General features: G+C 45.2%; 1 protein-coding gene across 5 annotated transcripts in view; it reads left to right on the forward strand.

Annotated features, from left to right (window-relative positions):
- The first annotated feature begins 200 nt into the window (after positions 1 to 200).
- The window catches only part of mark1 (MAP/microtubule affinity-regulating kinase 1), a 95,973-nt gene continuing 73,845 nt past the window's right edge, over positions 201 to 22,328 (forward strand). For all 5 annotated transcript variants that reach the window (XM_079512979.1, XM_079512981.1, XM_079512980.1 and 2 more), the window contains exons 1-2: positions 201 to 630; positions 8,574 to 8,774. In XM_079512979.1, coding sequence (XP_079369105.1) covers positions 577 to 630; positions 8,574 to 8,774 — 255 coding nt within the window. In that variant the 5' untranslated portion in view covers positions 201 to 576. The remainder of the gene's footprint in view (positions 631 to 8,573; positions 8,775 to 22,328) is intronic.

The raw sequence follows: 22,328 nt of genomic DNA on the forward strand, positions 1-22,328 counted from the left end.
GAGAGAGAGAGAGAGAGAGAGAAACCTCCATCCATGATCCATCCATCCATCGTTTGGTGTGCTCGTTCCCGTGCGCACGAGAGATGCGCTGTGCTGCGCTGCGCAGTAGTCAGACGGACACGTTCCCGTGCGTCCTCCCGACACATCCTCCTCCTCCTCTCCCCGGCCTGCTACCCTTCTCTTCTCTCCTTCTAGGGCTTTCATCCGCACGCACGCACGCACGCACATACACACACACACAGGCGTACAGCTACAGCAGCCATCCAGCCAGCCAGCCCAGGCCAGGCAGGGAGTAGGGAGTCTAGCAGCTCTAGCTAGGGACACAGCAGCGCCGCTCAGAGAACAGCCAGGTTCCTGTGCGCATCCACCGGGCTGCTGGGGCTGCACTATGCCGCGGTGAGGCCCTGCTAAGGCGGACTGTCGGACCGGGACTGCACGGGGATGTAGACATCATCGGGTCTCTCTCTCGTCTCTCCTACTCATCGCTGATCAGCCAGCGGCCTGCTGCCCGCTGCAAGTCCCACCGCACACGCACACACACACATACATACACACACACTCACACAGAGCACAAACATGTCGTCCACCAGAACGCCTTTGCCGACAGTGAACGAACGGGACACGGAGAATGTGAGTGTTGTTTGTGTTGTCGTGTCGTGTGTGTTGTTTTAGTTATACAATGTCCCCGTACGTTGTTTATTCATTGAAACGATGCTACACTGTAGCGGGAGAATTCCGCTACATTGTAGCATCTCTTCTTCCAAACGGGTGGTGGTGGTGGTGGGGGGGTTTCATTCAGCTTTATTTGAATGGTCACCGTTTGGAGAAAAAAGACTGGCTATACAATGATGTTGCAGCCAGCCAGCCCGGGGGTGTTTGTGTTATTGTGACGGTAGGGTAGCCTGGCTGGGATAAAGACGTGGTTCTTCTGTGTGTGGTGTGTGGTGCTTTAATAATCATCATGGCTTCACCTTAGCTGTTTTTGTTGCAGCAGCTAAAGGTTGGTTAGTGAGTCTGAGTCTGTGTCCAACGCATTGCGTCAGCAGCAGTGCATGCTAGCTTGGCTGCTCTCCCTCTCCCTCTCTCTGAGCATTAGAAAGGTACAGCAGCCTCCCTCCACCACCACACCACACCAATGTGGCCCTCATATTGGTGTGGGGGGTGTGTGTGTGAGAGAGGGAGAGAAGGGTGAGAAAAATGGTGTTGCTCCGCTTTTCTTTTACTGCAAGAAGTGGAGTGGGGGCATTTTTCTAGTCCAGAAGAGCCAGCGTCAATATTTGGGGGATGGGGACTGCATGCCATGAGAGAGAGAGAGAGGATGTTGTCCTACTTTCTCAAAGGCAAAGAACGAATGCCGCTGCCTGTGCTGTGTGTCTGTGTGTGCCTGCATGGCTGGGCCACACGCACACAGCATCACAATGTGATGATGTGTCTGTGTGCCTGCATGGCTGGGCCACACGCACACAGCATCACAATGTGACTGATGATGATATGATGATGCTCATCCAACACATTCACTCACTTCTGGTTCTGTTGTAGCCCCCTTTCGGGACCTTACATAAATACATAAAAGGTAACCGAGGGTCCCGAAAGGCGCTATAGTTCTGTTGTCTGTGCAGCAGCAGCAGTGAATGGTACAGCGAAGCAAAGCGGCGTGACATTCATTCATTAATGAATATATAGGGCAGACTAGGATGACTTGCAGCATTTCCTAGATTTCCTCTGTTCACTTACTGTATGTGGTGTGATGGAATGTTTATGAATGACCCTACCCCTCCCTCCTCCCCCTCCGCCTCCTCTCTGCCATCACCATAACACCACATACGTGCACACATACGAAGAGCCAACCATTTCTCTCCTCCCTCCCCCCACCTGTCTCCCTCTCCCTCTCTCTCAACTCAAATTCAACAGGCTTTATTGGCATGACATTTTACAAGTGTTGCCAAAGCACAATCACAAATATGACAAACAACATAATATCAATGAAATAAAAAAATATATATATATATGGTGCAGAAAATAAAACATGGCATACTGTATGTGTGTCCTACTGGTTCTCCCTTTTCTTGTGACAGGAATTGACACATTGTGCCGCCAAAACTGCACATTCTTTCTGTTCCCCCAGAAGGAGTGGTACTGTAATCTCTCCCTTTCTGTCATACTCTGTATGTTTGTTTCAAATTTGGGAAAGAACTCCTCCCTAATATTTGTGTAGTTTTTACATTGTGTTAAGTGTAACTCTTTCTCTATAGCTCCGTCCTCACAGTGACTCTCTTTGTCCCCCCCCCCCCCCCCACACACACACAGAGTATAAAAATAAACTACTAGGCCTACATGTTGCTGACATGCAGGGTCTGACATATCTAGGGGTTTCTCTTTTTCTTGGGCGGAGTAGGACAGACAGATTTTGACTACATCATAATCAGGATCCATGATATATTATTGTAGCCTGGCTGACACTGCATAGTCTCCTGAGACCAGACCAAATCTGGGCCATGGGCAATTTTTGTTTTTGCAATGGCAGATTTTGTCTGGTTTCCAGGCTAGTAATATTATTGGTCAGTGCCTAGTCTCGCGTAGCCAGACAACTATTCCACAATCTCCGAATGCTATATAGAGTCTGGAACTACACCTCCCGAAATCTGAGTAAGGAAGCTGCCATTTCCGTTCACGAAAATATATTTAAAAATATCTTTAGACTAGCTTATTTCCATTTCTGCTAAGCAGCAAGCTACAGTATATGCTTAGATGATTTCTATTTATATTAGGATAAATGTGCGCGACTGTAAAGACGAAACGGAAGTGGGTAGGAGGCTCCACTTCCGCTTTATATTTTACTCATGACAGAACTTCCGTTGCTCCAGACTGTATGATGGAAGCATTTGAAAATTGCGAGAGGCAACAGTCTGGCAACGCGAGACTAGGCAGTGCCTAATCACCATTAATCACCGTTTCAGGCTGTGACCCAACCATAATAATCATAATTTGAACTGGGGACCCCCCAAAATAATATTTGAACTGGGGACCCACCCACCCTGACAATGAAGCACTTGGAATTGTAGGCATTACATTTAGTTTGACTCACTTCCACAGGTAAATATTGTGAAAATAGCAGATCTATACAAGCTCACAACGCCTTGCAATGCGTTGTGAGGCGTTGACAAGCAAACATTTCTTACTAGTACCTTATATTATATTTAAACGATAGCGCTGTCATGTCATTTCTTACTGAATTATATTAGGTTTAAATGGCGGTTGCTGTCACCGCCATTTAATTTCTGTACTGAATTATATTGGATTTGAACAATAGCGCTGTCATTTCTGTTATCTGATCAGCATGGCAGTTTGTTTTCAGATACAGATTCAAACAGGTTATTTTATGTTATGTGTTATTTTTTGTCATTGTACAAAAGAGTAATGCTACTGAATAACCACATTCTAGCTACTATACCACAGCCACGGGAGACAGGATAGTGGCTAACTCATCATTACATGTATATAAGACTGTTTTATAATATGTCCTGATATATATCAAATGAAATAAACATAAAACATTAGAAGGACATTCTAGTGCATAAGGGGGGCCGTGATTTGCAGGGGACCGTTTTGCAAGTTCAACAAGATTGTTGATCGGCCCATTTTAAGCAGGGGGCCTAGTGTAGAGCCCTGGAAAAGACTCCGGTCACTGTACCGTAACTTAAGTTTAATCAGTTAAGTACAGTCAAATCCTGGGCCCATGTTTTGTTCTTAGAGTTGATTTTACGGTTGGGGACTGCCACTGTAGTCTTACACTAGCAGGGGCACTGCTAGCCCCTCCAATGTCTGGCTTTCGGAATTACGCCAAGTCTATGGACTTTTTAAATGTGTGTTCAGAGCACTTTTAACGAACATAGAGTAGCTGCCAAGTCTATGGACCTTTTTAAATGTGTGTTCAGAGCACTTTTAACGAACATAGAGTAGCTGCCAAGTCTATGGACCTTTTTAAATGTGTGTTCAGAGCACTTTTAACGAACATAGAGTAGCTGCCAAGTCTATGGACCTTTTTAATGTTTGTTTAGGGCACTTTTAACAAACATTTCCAGGCTCCCCCCACTTCACACGAGTGTGATTTGTTTTTCTTTGTGTGTATGTCCGTATGAGCACGGAATGTGTTTGTAGCACGGAATGTGATGAGCAGTGGCTGAGCAGTGAGCACGGAATATGATGTATGGTGATGACGTATGATGATGTATGATAAGAGCGCCCCTCACTTCACACAGGAGTGATTTTTAGAAGTTAACCTATATTAGTAATAAGTAGTAAGTAAAGTGCAGTTTGTTTTTAGAAGTTAACTTCGTAGTAAGTAAAGTGTGATTTGTTTTTATAGAATTTAACTTGGTAGTAATTCAAGTAAAGTGTGATTTGTTTTCGGAGGTTAACTTGGTAGTAAGTAAAGTGAAGTATCTGTTTAGCATTCCCTCAGTGGGACTGGCATGCAGGGCAGTCGTTCAATGAGCCCTAGCTAGCATGCATCCCTCGGTTCCACTACAGCACACTGACAGCCCTAGGGGTCCAGTCAGTGACTGACGTACTGCATTGCATAACAGCTTATTACGCCCAAAGAAGAGAGGCTTTCAGAGAGCAGTAAAAAAAAAAAAAAGAGAGAGAACAGGCTCTCTCTCCGCTTCCTGATTTGTATGCCAAGTGCAAGTGTGTATCTATCTGTGATTTACTGGTTCCTGAAGGTGAGGAGGAAGCAAAGCAACGTTTTGGTTTATCGAGCCTTTTTCAAATGGCACTTTAAGATGACCAGCACTTGTCCCAGATATGCGCTCCTCCCCCTCGGATATGAACGTGGAACCAGTGCCGGCCGCGTGTATGTTCGTGTCAGATTGTGGGTGTACGAGTGCAGTAGAGCACGTCGGGATGACACGGCCATTATAACGGATCTGAGAAAACTGAAAACTGATGGGGGAAAAAAGAAGCAAGAAGCCTCTTGAAGTCCCGACACCCACTCAAAGTGGGGTCTCGTCCGGGGACCCCCTGGGGTCCTTGATGGGAGTTCCAGCCAGGGGGTCTCCAGCTACTGTAAATTATTGATAATTAGGAAGCAAGTGTACCGGGTAGTATATCTTCTCTGTCGGGTGGAAACAAAAACTGTCCAAAACTGTTACTTTTCATGATTCAAATTCAAAAATGCCAAAAGTGGCAGATCTACAAGCTTGAGTTTCGAGCTTGTATTAGAATTTGGAGATAAGAGGTTTCTGCCCGACAGTGACGATATATCCGGTCTATAACTCAGAGTATACAACTGTAACCAAATGGACCCGTAACCAAACTGGGGGTCCTTGACAATAAAAGGCTTGACAACCACTGCTCTCTAATGGGAAAGGAAGGCAGTTCCTTCGAGCAGAGCACTGGATTACTAGGGGTGTCACAATTATTATTATTATTGTCTAATCATCTAATAATTATTTTGTCATAATGATCATTATTTTGTCAATCGTTTCCATGTTGAAAGTTGTTCATATATAAAAGAAAAACACACTCATGCGAAATGAGAGGCGCTCTTATCGTCATACATCACATTCCGTGCTCAGCCAATCAAATCATTTCAAATTTGGTACACAGACACAAAGCTTTTTATAACCTTTTTTAAAAGTATAAAATGTATAAAAATGCCAGTGATTTCTGGGTATATTTCTGTTATTGCCCTGTGCACTTTTTATATCACGAAGCCTAAAAGGCAAACGGAAATGTATTTTCTAATTGATAATGTTCCAATTCCCAACGCCAAAAACACAATTGAATCGTTAATCGCAATTATTTGTGTGACAATTAATCATATAACTTAAATGTGTAATCGTGACAGCACCTATGAGTTACCCCGCTGGCATGCTGACTGACCAGGACAGTGGCTGGGTACTGGGTACACTGACCCACCAGGGCAGTGGCTGTGTACTGAGTGGGTACACTGACTGACCAGGACAGTGGCTGGGTACTGGGTACACTGACTGACCAGGACAGTGTCTGGGTAATGGGTACTGGGTACACTGACTGACCAGGACAGTGGCTGGGTACTGGGTACTGGGTACACTGACTGACCAGGACAGTGTCTGGGTAATGGGTACTGGGTACACTGACTGACCAGGACAGTGGCTGGGTACTGGGTACACTGACTGACCAGGACAGTGGCTGTGTACTGGGTACTGGGTACACTGACAGACCAGGACAGTGGCTGTGTACTGGGTACTGGGTACACTGACTGACCAGGACAGTGGCTGGGTACTGGGTACACTGACTGACCAGGACAGTGGCTGTGTATTGGGTACACTGACTGACCAGGACAGTGGCTGGGTACTGGGTACACTGACTGACCAGGACAGTGGCTGTGTACTGGGTACTGGGTACACTGACTGACCAGGACAGTGGCTGTGTACTGGGTACACTGACTGACCAGGACAGTGGCTGGGTACTGGGTGCACTGACTGACCAGGACAGTGGCTGGGTACTGGGTACTGGGTACACTGACTGACCAGGACAGTGGCTGGGTACTGGGTACCCTGACTGACCAGGACAGTGGCTGGGTACTGGGTACACTGACTGACCAGGACAGTGGTACAGCAGTGTGGCATTCAGTCACAATCCCTCTCTCCACTAGAGCCTGACCCATGTACAGTCTTGCCAAGCTGCCAATATATGGGTCATTATTTGATACAATATATCAAATTATTGATATCTCTGCTCTCGGGCAGAAACCAGCCAACTCCAACATGTTCATTTTTCAGGAAATGAAAAATATATATTTTTCTTAAAATCAAAGCATCATCAAAGTTGGTATTGTGACTTTATATATTGTCAGATACTTCGAGCAATGCAGAGAGGGGGTGGCAGTCAGTTTGAGGGTACAATGTCAGAAGAAAGTTTTAATACTTTTCATTAATTGGTTCAATATTGTTTGAGCGGTGCCTAACCGCTCCAATGAACAGATATGTGTGCCCGTATGTATGTCTCCATGTATGCATGTCCGCTTGAGTACGGCAATACCGCTGGGTGAGCACACACACACACACACACACACACAGACCCATTGTCCACTGCAGCACACACACAGCCTGCACCGCTCAGTTCAGACGTGTCTGGTTTTTAGGGTGTTCAATAGCATTGATTTTTGAAGAAAAACAAAAACCTGAAAATGGAGTTGGCTAGTTTCTGCTGGACAGCGACGATATATTATTACATTATTTCTTCATATTTGCATTTAAGTTTAATCAAGTAGAAACTTTAATCACATCAAATTATATTCAAGATATTTATTTTTCTATTTGGCATTTGTTTTGGTGGTCTAGGTATTCCAAAATCGGGATTGGCTTCGTTCGGAGTTCAGACCCAAGAATGTGACGTGATCGGTCACGCTCTACTCTCTCGGTTTCCCTCTCTCGCACTCCCGCCTGCACCTCTCTCTCTCTCTCTCTCTCTCTCTCTACCCCCTTTCTTCTCCTCACTGTCTGTCTCGGTCGCCCCCTGCCTCTCTCTCTCTCTCTCTCTCTGTGTGCCTCTCAGGCAGCCATGCACACTTTAGATCATGTGCTGTGGGTCGGCCCCTAGCTGCCAGGATGTAGGCTAGCTGATATGACGCGCTGCACCCAGCTGGGTGTAGCGTTACCCTGCTGAAAGCGGAGCAGGGGAGAGACTGGGTAATCAGACCGATGCTTTATTCTCTGGGCTTTTTGGGTGTGGCGCGCCAGAGCAATGGATCATGGGGTCTTTTGACCCGCAGTGACATCAGCATGCTGTCGTAGCGACGAGATGATGACGAGCCAGAGCCTTTATATTGTACGTACGTGCCCTCTATTGCGATGAATGCATCTCGTCCGTTCGCCACAGAAATCTGCTCCAAATTTCCACCGGTGCGTGCCCTGCTTGTTGCCACGCCATGACACATGCATGCCATGGCATTATTGCTAATCACTTACAAGTTTAATTGGCTAATAATGACATCATGGGCTGCCTTCATTGTAGAAAAGTAGTCACTGAATCACTCCTGCAGGATCCTGTGAATACAGACCGAGAGAGAGAGCACAAAGAGTTCAGTGTGTCTCATACTAGTCTCATGTAGCTTTGTGGATGATGATGTCTTTAGGCTACAGCAGATAAAGATATCATGCAGGGAGCGGTAAGGATGGGAACTTGATTCCCTTTCTACTGTTGTGAATATGGCTTAAGTTCATGGTATAGCCGAACGTGCGTGTGTGTGTGGGGTGTAGCTTTGTGTGTTTATTTCCCTGTATGTGCACAAGTGGGCGTGCACACCATGCACAAAGAACACACTGGATCATCTTTCGGGACGTTGAGCCCATGTTAGCAGGTTCCTCTCTGATTGCAGGGAGTTCCTCCCAGTCTCGCCACGGCGCTCATATCCCTCGAGCAGAACTTTTTTGTATACTACTATTCACTATACTGTGTGCCCTGGTGGTCGGCTTTGCGGGGAGCTTTGTGCCAACGTATATGTGCAGTGTCAGTGTGTCTAACCGCCCGGCGGGACGGGGCAGCGAGGAATGTTTCTAATCTCCGCACATGTGACTCTCCCGCAGCACTCGTCGGTGGACGCGTTCGCTGAACCGCCCGCCCCTCCGACGAAGTCGGCGAGCCGCCACAGCCTGCCGCGATGCCGCAACTCCTTCACCTCCACGGAGGAGCACCCACACATCGGCAACTACCGCCTCCTCAAGACCATCGGCAAGGGCAACTTCGCCAAGGTCAAGCTGGCACGGCACGTCCTGACTGGGCGAGAGGTGGGTCGGCGTCATTTCTACTTTAGTATTTGTGGGGTTTTTTTTCCTTCTGTTTTCTGTTTAAATATGCTCCACATTCACACTCGTATTTTGCTTTAGTAGCAGTACATAAACTACATATTTTCCAAAATTGGGATTTTGAGATGTCATATGAAAGGGAAATTTGAGTGACAGAGCTTGCTTCTACAATGGTACTTATCCAGAGCGGCTTTACAAAGTGCCACCCTCACTTGAAGTTGCACACCCCCGTTCGCTTGCTCATCGATTTTTCTTTTTCAAATAAGAGTTGGAATGTAGTGCTACGTTTGACGTCATTTTGCAGGAAAGAGGTAGATTGAAACCCTGTTCGACCCGTCCTGCTCTGAAACGAGAGAGACACCCGTCGATCTCCTGTCTCGTAATGTACTTGACCGTGTAAGTTGTCCTAGTAAGGTCAAATCACAGTGATGTGTGTGTGTGTGTGTGTGCACACACACACACACACACACACACACACGCGCACACACACTGCTGACCTGTCAGAGTGATAGACGCCCTGCATTGGCGGTGTCTGTAATTAAAGCTGCTGTTCCCCCTGGGGAGAGAGCGCCGGTCACCTGTGATCTGTTCACCATCTCTCACTCAGCTACAGAGACTCTGTACACATCATCAGACCTGTGATCTGTTCATCATCTCTCACTCGGCTACAGAGACTCTGTACACATCATCAGATCTCTGACAGCGTTGGGACTGCAAACAGATGAATCTGCCACAGGAAAAAAAGAAAACACACCCTGGCCAGATTGGGTCTGGCACTCCTCAGTTTGAATTAACATTTTGCTCACCCCAGAGTTGTGGGTGACCAATTAGAGCCCACTATTCAAAGTGAGCTACTTTTTTGATGTGACGTTGAATAAATGCAAACGGTCCTCTTCTCACCATGTTTTTTCCACTAAACGGTGGCGCTCAAACCTTTTTCATGTCGAAATTTGGCCGCTGGCCCCCTGCCCCATCTCAAAATGTTATTCTACGGTCCCCAGAATAGTTTTTGCTTAGATTCAAAGTTTAGCACAAATTTTCTGTATTTTTCCAAAAATAGCAGATCTACAAGCTCATAGTGCAGCATGGAGTGACATGCTTTGAGCTTGTACATCTGCTATTTTTGTAGAATCGTGACACACTTGAGCTTGTAGGTCAGTTATTTTTGGTGAAGAGATTTGGTAAGTAATGGCTCGTACACACTGCACGATATTTGCTCCGATTATGCTGTCAGGGACCATTTTTGGCACTCGCCGACAAAACTCCCGATCTGACGCAAGATCGGGCTTTGATCGCCGAGGTTTTGCTCGCTGTGTGTGAAAGGCTCTGTGAGAAGATATAGCGCCGACCGTTTCTGAATATCAAGCAGGTTTGATATTGGCTCTGTCGCCGACTGGACATCGTACAGTATGAACTGGGTTGCGACCATGTCCCGAGAAGTCCTGTATTTACAGCCAATGAGAGCACAGGACAGCTGTGCTCACTGACACTGTCTTTCTGACTGTCTGTCGTGTCGACTGTATCGATAGATGATCAGATGATGATATATATAACCTTTATTCCTTGGGTAAATCTCTGTCCTGTGTCGTACATGGTAGTTACCGGTATATTAGCCCAATGTTGCTGTTTGCTGTCTATAAAACCAACTAATTTCACTTGAATAATGTTGATAAAACCGCATCGGAGCAAACTTTTGGACTTTGTGCGCTGTGTGTGTGCACGCGTGCGTGCGTGCGTGCGCAGATGGAGAGTTATTTCATGAAAATCAAGATTTAACGTCCTGTCTCGCTGCAGCCCACGTAGGCTACACGCTGTCATAAACATTTCGCCGTGTAGCTATTCCTGTGTGTGTGGCATGCACAGAGAGAGAGCGAGAGAGAGAGAGGCGTCCTGTGTCGGTCTCGCGCTTGTATCACAGCATCCTGCACGTGCGTGAGATGTCAAAATGAATTGGAATAAAAAACAAATCATGTAGCCTATATCGGGTCTTGGTGAACTCTTTCAGTGTGTGATGCCTAGTCGGCAACCAATGTTTAGTGTGAAAGCAACAACGATATAATGACAGTCGATTTAAATAAGACACCTGTAGTGTGAAATGCATAACGATCTGCTGACTCGCCGACAACTTTAAGACCCTGTATACACGAGGACTTACTTATGTAAGTGGTTATGGTGAAATAAACCATTAACACTGGTTAGTTTGGAGGAGCACCAATATGTCATCGATTTTTTTACATTCATAAAAACAATAATATAACCGTGTGGTTTACAAATAACAAAATGACTAAAGTATAAAGATGCATGCCAGAATTTAAAATGTAGTGTCCAGATTTTCTGTCCCTCATCCATCCATCTCTTCAAAGAGACAGAGGCATCAAACATCTCCAGATGAGGACCTAGTCTACACTGATTCCGGCCAGTCACATCACCTCTTTTCTTTTTCTGTTTTTTACCATCATAGCCTATTTAGATCATATAATTAGAATTTCTAATATAAAATAATTTCGATGTAAAACATGGTATTACTCTGTTTTACTTAAGTAAAAGTATCAATACTGCTACTATGTAGAAACACTTACAAGTCTGCCCTCTCTCTCTCTCTCATTCCCTCTCTCTCTCATTCCCCCCCCTCTCTCTCTTGCATGCGCACACACACACACGCGCACGGCGCCGGTCCGCCTCCTCCGTAGCACTAGCTGGCTAGAGGCTCCGGTCTTTTCTGAATCTGAACGTTTGAAATAATGTACTTTCTGACACATGCGGTGAAGTCGCGAGCCGAGGCGCTCTGGAATGTGAGCGATGCAGCGCTCAACGTTGTCCCGTACCGTTGTGTCAAAGAGTAGTTACACACTTTAGATGTTGGTTTGTTAGCATCAAGTGCTAGTGCAGCTAGCAGACAGGAGCAGTGCAGTGGAGTTGGATGAAAGAGAGCGCCCGTTTTTCTACAATTGATCGCTGTAGCTAGGCGCAGTGTGGCGCACCACAGTAATTATTGTCTCCACCAGGCCGAAGGCATGGGGAGAGAGTATGTTTTGCACTCCGTCCGTCCGTCCGTGTGTGTGTGTGTGTGTGTGTGTGTGTGTGTCCGTCCGTCCGTCCGTCCTTCCGTCTGTGAGCAGCTAATCTCCGGCACCGTTAACCCGGTCGATGCCACATTTTGCACACACACTCCCTGGATGCCAACGATGAACCTCTGCCCCAAAAGTTCCAGAACGGCTTGTTATAGCGCCACCAGGAGGCCGCTTTGTGCAAAACAAGTTTTTGGACAGTACACCTACAGATTTTGTCCAAACATCACGCAAATTGGTACACAGTCTCTCTAGAGCCATTCAACGAAACGGGTCTTTCAGATTTCTCAGACTCCATCCTGATTGGCTAAGATTGGCTTCCAAAGTTCGCAGGAGTGCTCAGTTTCTAACAAAATGCTGCAAATCATGAACACATTGTGTGACTTCGGTGAAATTGTGCACGCACATTCCCACTAGGCCGAGGAAGAAATGCCACATGAACATTTTCAACTCAGCCTCATGGTGGCGCTATAACTGGCCAAAAAGTGTTTTTACCTCTAACTGCACCGATCTGTGGATAACTTTGTATGCCAACTCCCTAGAGGCCAAGGAAAAACCTTTGCCTGGAATTTTTCACATCTGCTCTTTATAGCGCCACCAGGAGGCCGACCTATGTAAAACACATTTTCTAATATTACTCCTTCAGATTTTATCCAAATTTCACGCAAATCGGTACACATGCTCTTCATAGTCATGTGATCAACACGGGTTTGTTTGATTTCTCATAATCCACCCTCATTGGCTACGATTGGCTTCTAAACCTTTCAGGAGTAGCCCGCTTTGGACCCGTTTTGTACAAATCGCCACAACTACTCAACGCAGCGTCCGATTGTGGTGAAACTGTCCATGCATATTCCCACTAGGCTTTGGAAGAAATGCCACTTGACAGTTTTCAAATCAGCCTCATGGTGGCGCTACAACAGGCCAAGCCGCGTCACACACACACGTTTATATTGCTCCTAAACATCACACACACACTCCTATCCTCCTGGTGGAGACCTGTGCCCAGAAGGGCACTTTTTCTAGTTTGTAGTGTCACTGGTGCTCCCAAATATATTTTTAGGTCGCAAAGATTAAAATTAAGGCGCATTTGCGACCAAAATGGTCGCAATTTCGAGCCCTGCCGGGCTCAGGAAATAGACGGCATTCGCTGTACACATGGAGACGAGATCTTCTGTTTCTGTGTGAGGTGGCTTGATGTACACCTCCTGGACATGATACATGTACAATTATACAACAGGTCGTTTCGAGGAAGCAATCTGATTGGTTGAAACAGCCTTCTCGCCGTGGTTCAAACGAGCATCACTCCACACCTAATCAAAACAAAGAATTCAGCTGCAATGTTTTCCCAGAGCGCAGCAAACTCGGTGGCTAGGCTAGCTAGTTTCTTGGGATATTTGTGGTCGGAGTGACTACATCATCATTAAAAAAATCGTCATTAAAAAAAAGTTTTTTCAGTGATTTTCTTAGTTTTAAGGGTAACTGTTGTATAATTGCAATATTACACTCAAGGATGTGGTTTAACGTGCAGGGAGGCATTGGATCCCATTATTTATAGTCTTCAGTGGTGTAAAGTAGCTAATTACATTTACTCAAAGAAATTAGTACTTAAGTACAATTTTGAGGTAATGGAACTTTATTTGAGTATTTCCATTTTCCATTACTTTTACTTCTACTCCACTATACTCAGAGGCAAATATTGTACTTTTACTCCACTTACTACAATTTATTAGAAAACATTAGTTACTAGATACTTTGTAGAGTTTGATTCTTTTTTTTACAAAACATACCCTATATACATTTTGGCCATTTGAAAATAGCCAATCAACAAGCTCACATCTGCATCGCAGATCTGCTATTTTCAAACTATTTGCATACATTTGAAAACTCATTCTGTATAATGAGTACTTTCTACTTTTGGTACTTTTAAGTATATTTTGTCCCAATACATTTGTACTTTGTACAAGCTCATAGCGCGGCACCGAGTGCTGAGCTACAAGCTTGTAAATCTGCTATTTTTGAAAAATCACACCTGTGAAGTAAGTGTTGCAACTCCGTGTGGGGGACAGGAACGCACCCAGGGTGCCGGCCCGATTCCGGCGAGCCGCCACGCGTCCGAAACGGTTGTGAAATGACAGAGTTACCATGTGGGGGTCCCTCTACTGTACTATAATAATAATAATAATACATTTTATTTATAAGGCGCCTTTCAGGGCACTCAAGGTCGCCGTACAGGTTAAAAACAGTTGATACAAAACACAGTTAAAAGCAAAACACTTTGTCACTGTCACTGTGCTATACTGGCACACCCAAAATCACCATATATACAGTTAATATGTGCTTGTGTGTGTGTTAGGTTGCGCACAGGTGGTGAAAAACAACCATGCTATTTTCGTGCTCGGACGCACCCAGCCAGCCACCCACCCACCCACACACACACACACATAGTCACTTAAGGAAGTGGTTGCACCACTTAAAAAAATCGTGAAAATGTGGCACATTGTTGACTATATATTCTTTCAGAGCGAACGTTTTTAACTCAAATCTTTGCTTCTGGTGGCAGGTCCCTGGAACTATTTCAGATGGGGGTCGGTGGCCAAATACAGATAATTTTTGGGGTCCTTGACATGAAATAGTTTGAGCACCACTGACATAGAAACATAGATTTTTCAGAAAACTCATGATTTAGAAGACATTTTTGAGTGGTGCAACCACTCCAAGGAACAGCAATGTCCCTATGTCCTAATGACCTATGTGACTATGTCCCGGTGTTTAGAGTACCAATAGGGGTGCTGTTGCACCACTTGCTTCAGACTGGTCTGATTTTTTTAATTTCGACGTCAGGCCTAAATTGGTTAAGTACCTCTAACTTGTGAGTCTTTGGTGTGACCCGGCCAGGAGATTGAACCCCAACACACCCAACTACAGTGCAAGGCCTCTGAGCTGGTCTAAAGAGATTTGCAGTAGCACAGAGACAAAAAAAATCACACCCGTGTGAAGTGAGGGGCGCTATTATATTTAAGTCTAACTCATGTTGCTATGATTTAGGTGATGTAATGGTGATGTAAAACAAACAGTGACAAAACAAACATTAAATTCTCTTTATTGTTAATGGCATTTAATGTTTGTTAGGGACAAGATGACATACATTTTCCCTTCATTGTCAATGGCGTTTTTTTTTTAAAACAAACATTAAACCTGTATATAGGGGCCTGGGCCATGGCTCAGTGGTCCGGGCACCTTGGCTGGTGATCCAGTCTGGCAGTGTCCCGCGGGTTCGACTCCCGATCCCGAAGGCCTTTACTGCATGTCTTCTCCCCGTCTCTCTCCCCATTTCCTGTCAGCCTACTGTCTGTCCCTCCATATAAAATAAAAGGCGAAAGCCAAAAAAAAACCATTTAAACCTGTATATAGGAGGGTTTAATAGGCCCCCTCTCAAAAAGAGAGGGGGCCTAGTATAGACCCCTGGGGGACTCAGGCCAACGACCTTTATAGGGTGTAATCTCGAATCACGGCACATCTTGAAGGCATGGCTTAAAGTTTGGATTCCATTAGAAGCCAGCATGTCTTCTGTGAAATCATGTTGTGTAGTGGAAATAGCCTACCTAGCTTGCAAACAGACTATTTTCGGTAATTTTTTTAAGATTGCATTTGAGGTGGTTAAACTAGCAATATGTTTAGAAGCATTTTCCATAAAACCCTAATGGTCTCTGGTATTTCATAAAAGCAAAGGTCAATCATCATATGACCACCGCGCTCTGACTATAGGTGTGCCACCCGTTCAAAACATATCAAAACTAGAACTGCACTCTGTCGAGTGCGTACTTGCTTGTTGCACACAAGTAGGCCATAAATGGCCTACTAGTGCGCAAGCAGAGCGCGCAAGTACTGTCGACCGCTACAAACTGTCAAATCTCAGCTTCTCTTTGAAAGAACGATTTAAATATTGAATTATTAGGTTTAGCTATTTGCTACGTACCTACTTTTTGCATGTAAAAGAGTAGTATTATGAAGTATATCGTAATAAAGATGTGGATTAAAGGACCCAATGCCTTCAATGGTGACGTATATCTCGATCAGTGTCGGGTGGATTAAAGGAAATGCCTCTTGTATATGTAATTTGTAAGTTGATTAGCGGTATACTGTGGTTACTTTTGATGCGTATGCACCGTCCCAGCATATGACGTCAGGGTATAACTGGTATAGCTAGCTCTCAATGATGACTAGCTCTCAATGATGACGTAATAAAGATGTGGATTAAAAGGACCCAATACCTTCGATGGTGACGTATATCTCGATCAATGTCGGGTGGATTACAGGAAATGCCTCTATGTATATGTAATTTGTAAGTTGATTAGTGGTATACTGTGGTTACTTTTGATGCGTATGCACCGTCCCAGCATATGACGTCAGGGTATAACTGGCGTCATATGCTAGCTCTCAATGATGACTAGCTCTCAATGATGACGTAATAAAGATGTTTTTTTTTTATTTTTTTTATGTAGTAGTAGTAGTCTGGCACCACTGCCGTATCAGGTACAAGTAGTCATTACGTCATTTGCTGGGATGGTGCATACGCATCGTCCTGCGAAACTAGTACTTGCGCGCTCTGCTTACGCAAGTAATAAAGGAGATGGGTCACACACACCAAGACTAGTGTCTTGGTGTGTGCAACCCATCTCCTTATTTTGATAAAAGCAAAGGTTAAAGCCTGTGATTTCTTCACCTGGTTGGCAGTTTGTAGAACAGCAGGAGCAGTACCACTAAAACGTCATAATTGTTTAGGAAACGACGCTATTGTGGGGGGGCTTCTTCTTTCATAATGTTTCACAAAGCGCATTAGGCCTTTTGGAGGAAACAAATATCTTTTTTTGATTCGATTTCCTTTGAGCAGATGTGTTTGGTATGCAAGGTGCTGCTTGCTCGGGCATGGCTCTGTGCTGCTGCTTCATCAGAATGCACTGGCAGGGGTCAGAGAGAGAGAGAGAGAGAGAGAGAGAGCATCAGAATGCACAGGCAGGGGTCAGAGAGAGAGAGAGGGAGAACAGGTGGAAAACACAACACCGATGCTATCTTCACTTCCAACACTTTCACCCAACGGCTAATAAACGGAGCTCGGCTCTCTGGCCTGGCATTAACCCCCCCCCGGGGCACAGGTCTCCACCAGGAGGATAGGACTGTGTGACTATGTTTAGGAGTAATATAAACATGTTGTTCCAAAAAATTGTTTTGCAAAAATCAACCTGTTGGTGGCGCTATAACAGGCCAATGTGAAAAGGGTGGGATATATTCCTCAGCCTAGTAAGAAAATGTGTGAAAGATTTCACGTAAATTGCATGCTGCGTTCATGATTTGAGGCTTTTGTTCAAAACGGGGCAATCTTGCAAACTGTAAAAGCCAATTATAGCCAATTAGGATGGAATATGAAATATCGGACAGATCCGACTTGAGCACATGACCATAGAGATACTGTGTAACGATTTGTGAGATTTTTGGACTGAATCTGGAGGAGTAATATCAAATGTGTTTTACAAAAGTCGGCCTCCTGGTGGCGCTATAAAAGGCAGATGCGGAAAATGCAGATCAAAGGTTTGTCCTTGGCCTCTAGCGAGTGTGCATGCAACGTTTCACGCAGATCGGTGCAGTTTTAGGTAAAACATTTGAAAAGCTGCCTCATGGTGGAGCTATAACAGGCCGTTCTGGAAAATGCGGGGCAGAGGTTCATCGTTGGCATCCAGGGAGTGTGTGTGCAAAGTTTGGCATCGACCGGGTTAACGGTGCCGGAGATTAGCTGGTAACAGACGGACGGAAGGACGGACACACACACACACACACACACACACACACACACACACACACACACACACACACACACACACACACACACACACACACACGGACGGAGTGCAAAACATACTCTCTCCCCTTGCCTTCGGCCTGGTGGAGACAACAAAACACATTTTCATGTCAAGGAAAGGTCATATTGATGCAGTATGTATTTGTCCACAACCCCCACCTGAAAACACTTTTGTGTCAAGGTGGAGAGCCCAGTGCACAACAACACTCATCGCACGCAAGCACGCATCGCACGCAAGCACACATGCGCATCTTACGCATGCGCACACACACAAGCACACGCGCGCATCTTACACATGAGCGCACACACGCGCATCATACGCACACGCGCACATAAGCACACCCACGCATACACTAACGTGCAGACATTCACCTTCACTGCCATCCTATATATATATATAGACCTTGCTCTGCTAACCTGCCTGCAGTGGTGGAAAAAGTACTCAATTATTTTCCGTTACAAGTAAAAGTCCAGAATGAAAAATGTAGAACTACTCATTAAGTAGTACTCATTATGCGGAATGTCCCATTTCACGTTTTCAAATGTATACAAATCTTTTGAAAATTGCAGCGAATTGTGAGCTTGTAGATCGGCTATTTTCAAATGGCCGAAATGTATATAGGGCTGAAGTGGTTAGTGTATGATATGATAATAATAATCAAAATCTGCAACGTAACTGGTAACTAAGGTTTTGAAAAAATCATGTAGTGGAGTAAATGTACAATATTTAAATGTACAATTGTAGAAATTGGAAATGCTCAAGTAAAGTAAAAAAGATACCTAAAAATTGTACCAACAGTACTTCTACTATCTACAAGCTCTCGGTGCCGCGCTACGAGCTTGTAGGTCTGCTATTTTTAAATGTGGTGCAAATCTTTGAATATATATTCTTTCAGAGCGAACGTTTTTAACTCAAATCTATGCTTCTGGGAGGTCCCTGGAACAACATATTTTCAGATGGGGGTCGGCGGCCAATTACATATATTTTTTGGGGTCCTTGACATGAAAATGTTTGAGAACCACTGACACAGAAACATGAGGTTTTTCAGAAAACTGTCAGGATTTAGAAGACATTCGTAGAATCGTCCTCAGGTCTAAATGGGTTGAGTAAATGTACTTAGTTACTTGCCACCACTGCTTGCTGCTAACCTGCCTGACAACAGAGCAGCGAGCGCGCCATCATGACCTTCTGGTGCTATACTCTGTTCCCCGCAGGACGCTGATGGCACCATACTGTAACCCCATTATGTCATAAAGAAAGACGGTAATTAATAGTTAAATGAATTACGTATAGTGACTCACCTCAGCCCCCCTTGTGAAATTGCAGTCGGACGACGTGATGTGATATGTTGTTTATGTCTTTTTACGTTGCTGCTGTTGCACAAGGTTTGTCTGCTCTGCTCAGCCCATATATGTGGCAGACAAAACGGAGACGGGGAAAGAGATCTTTTAAGATGCACAGGACCACCTGGAAACCGAAATCAATAAGTGTGTGACTGTGTGACTGTGTGTGTGTCCGTGTCCGTTCCAGTCCCCGTAAGCTATGGAGTAAATAACTAACAGCAATCCACATTAACCCCTCTGTCGCCACCTCAGAGTTGAATTATTCACCCTTAAAGCCATTAGTGGGGGAACACACACACACACACAGACGTATCTGATCAGTGCTGAGATATCCACGCATTCATCATCCCATTTCACAACATTATTTGGGAACAGCGACAGCGCTGTAGTAATGGAGAGGAAATGGTGTAGTGTTTATAAACGGCTATTCCCAACCTGTGGCTGTCCTCTCGTCCGCGTCATCAGTGCCCCTGCCCTATAGGTGGGGTTGGCGAAGGGGCCTTTCTGTGTTTGCATGTTCTCCCCGTGACCCCATGCAGTAATCCTGCAGGTCTCTATACTGCCTCCCCCTGGCCAGCCGGGGCGCCTGATGGAGGGGCAAAGAACTGGTTAGGATAACGTGTTCCTTCCAAGCGCTATAGACAAATTCAGAAACGGGTCTCATGGTCGCAGCTGACGTATTTTCTGTAGGCGGAGCCAATATAGCTGCGGGATAAACCTGCACGTCTTATACTACATTGAATGGTAGAGTGACTGATGTTAGTCTGCTCAAACGTTACTCTTTTACCTGCTTTTTACTAACACTAACATTACAAAGATGCCCAGAACATCGAGATGCACCTGTGTAGTTTATGGCTGCTCAAACAGTAGTGGCAACATTAACCCATTTAGGCCTGAGGCCCATTCTAAAAACGCGGTGGCTGAGACCAGAGCCATAGAGTAATGGTTGAGACAAAGCAGTGAAAGGTCCTGAAAGATACATAATGTCAGTCTTACCCAATACACAATCTTTCTGTTTTATGAACACAAGGCTGCTGTATTTTATACCTCTCATACTAAGCACTTCCTCATGACGGTGTTGTTTACCGATATACAACTGCTCAACGCGTCATGGATGCATGCTGCAGCTGTGCGTGTGGACTTGTAAATCGACAACAACACGCCCACTTTTTGTCAGCAGGAACAACAAACAGCTCAGTAGCGCATGATCGCATCGTGTGGTTAGAAATGCTAGAAATGACTTCCTCACTGAAAGCAGAACAAAGATATTTTTTATTGGTATACCAAGACGGGAGGACGGGCCGTTATGTTGCACGGGCCGCATGCGGCCCGCGGGCCACGGGTTGAGAAGTGCGGTTATAAAGTTAGTGTTAGTAAAAAGCAGGTAAAAGAGTAACTTTGGAGCAGTCACTTTACAGTTCACTGTAGTAGAAGAGGTGCGTGTTTACCCCACAGCTATGTCTGCTCCGTCTACAGGAAATACGTAAGCTGCGACCATGGGACCCGTTTCTGAATTTGTCTATACGACCAACCAGGGAAACTCCCCCTGTCAGGTGATAAGGCAGAGGGAGTGTAGCGGCGTAGCGCCCAGGATTACAGCTTAGGCAATTGGCAGCGGGTGGAAAAAAAAAGGATGATTTTATTGATAATTAATATTCATGTAAAAACACTTGGCTGCATATAATTTAAAACCCTGAAATATGTGTTTTTACTGTGGTATACCGATAAATAGCAACTTACAAGCATACTGTGTTATTGTTGGTGCTATTGATCCAAGCCTCAACAAAATCGATTGGTTGATCAAAACCTTAAAGTCGGCCATACCACTCATGGCAAAAACAAATAAAATAATATATATTAATTATAAACAAAATGCCAGACGCTAAAGCCGTAAAATAAACTTGCTCTAAAAATGCCCACCGGTGTGACAAGTGGGCTGCAAAACGCCTTCAGGATTTTCAAGTGGGTCCTTGTTCGAGAAATGTTGTGACCCGCTGGAGTAGAGTTTAAAATGCAGTGTACAGGAGTGCATATAAGCAGTAACTCACCAGTGCAAACGCACGCACGCATGCACACACGCACACACTTCCCCTTGAGCATTGTACAGGACAGCAGGAAACGGAGGGCAAGCCTGTCTGTGCACATGCCCACCTAAGAGAGGCCACAAATAGCTCCCACCTGCCTTGTGCAATGTGCATGCGTCCGTCAACACACCACACACACACACACACACACACACTGCATCTCTCCACATCATCGCATTATGGCTAAATGGGTAGAGACAGCCTGCCTGCGAACCAGAAGGTCCCAGGTTCCAATCCCAGGTTAGATTCCCGGGCTCGGTAATGCGTCGAGGCGTCCCTGAGCAAGACACTTAACACTGACTTCAACTGAATTTCCCAGTAGGTCTAAGGGCCGATTCATACTCCTATTTTAGAGCCGAATAAAAGTCGGTTCGGCTCTATAGAGCCTACAATGTGACGTCATTTTAGGTTCGGGGGGGCGGGTACCGTCCTAAAGTCGGCTCTTCGGTGCTACTGAAAATTTCTGACGAGCCGAAATCATTTCGGCACTACAGCGCCGAAACAGCGGTAAAATAGGAGTATGAATCGGCCCTTATTCTTATTATTTATTATTATACCCTCCTCCATAAGTGGTTCATCTAGTCCAGTGGTTCCCAAACTTTTCAGGTCAAGAGCCCTAAAGAGAGATTAGATGTTTTGCCCAGGACCTAAACTAGAGAAAATGGCAGATCTACAAGCACACAACACGTCGCTTCGTGCCTTGTTGTGAGCTTGTAGCTCAGGCTATTTTCACTTCTTTTTAATTATATATATCTTTTTTACTCTAGTTGTGACCCAGATAACTATGAAACCTTGCGTCTTTTTCACGTCAGTCACATCACATCACATCACATCACATCACATCACATCACATCACATCACATCACATCACGTCACGTCACGTCACTCAATCTGTCACTGACAATCGTTACTCACAAAATGTTGAGCCCAGGTCTCGTGACACTATGACATCAACAGGGATGATATTAAAATCCCCATACATGGGGAAAGCCCACATATTGGGCCTCGTGACATCAGTATGACATCATCCCCATACATGGGGAAAGCCCCCATATATTCGGGAATGTAATCCTTCCCCATCCATCCTTCCTCTTCGATGTCTCCCTTTTGACTGATACCTGTCCATTGAAACTCTAGACGGGCCTGCCCCAAAGTTTTTTGTGCTGCCGCAGCTGGCGAAAAC

Source organism: Electrona antarctica, assembly GCF_951216825.1.
Source record: "Electrona antarctica genome assembly, chromosome: 10".
Classification (NCBI taxonomy): domain Eukaryota; kingdom Metazoa; phylum Chordata; class Actinopteri; order Myctophiformes; family Myctophidae; genus Electrona; species Electrona antarctica.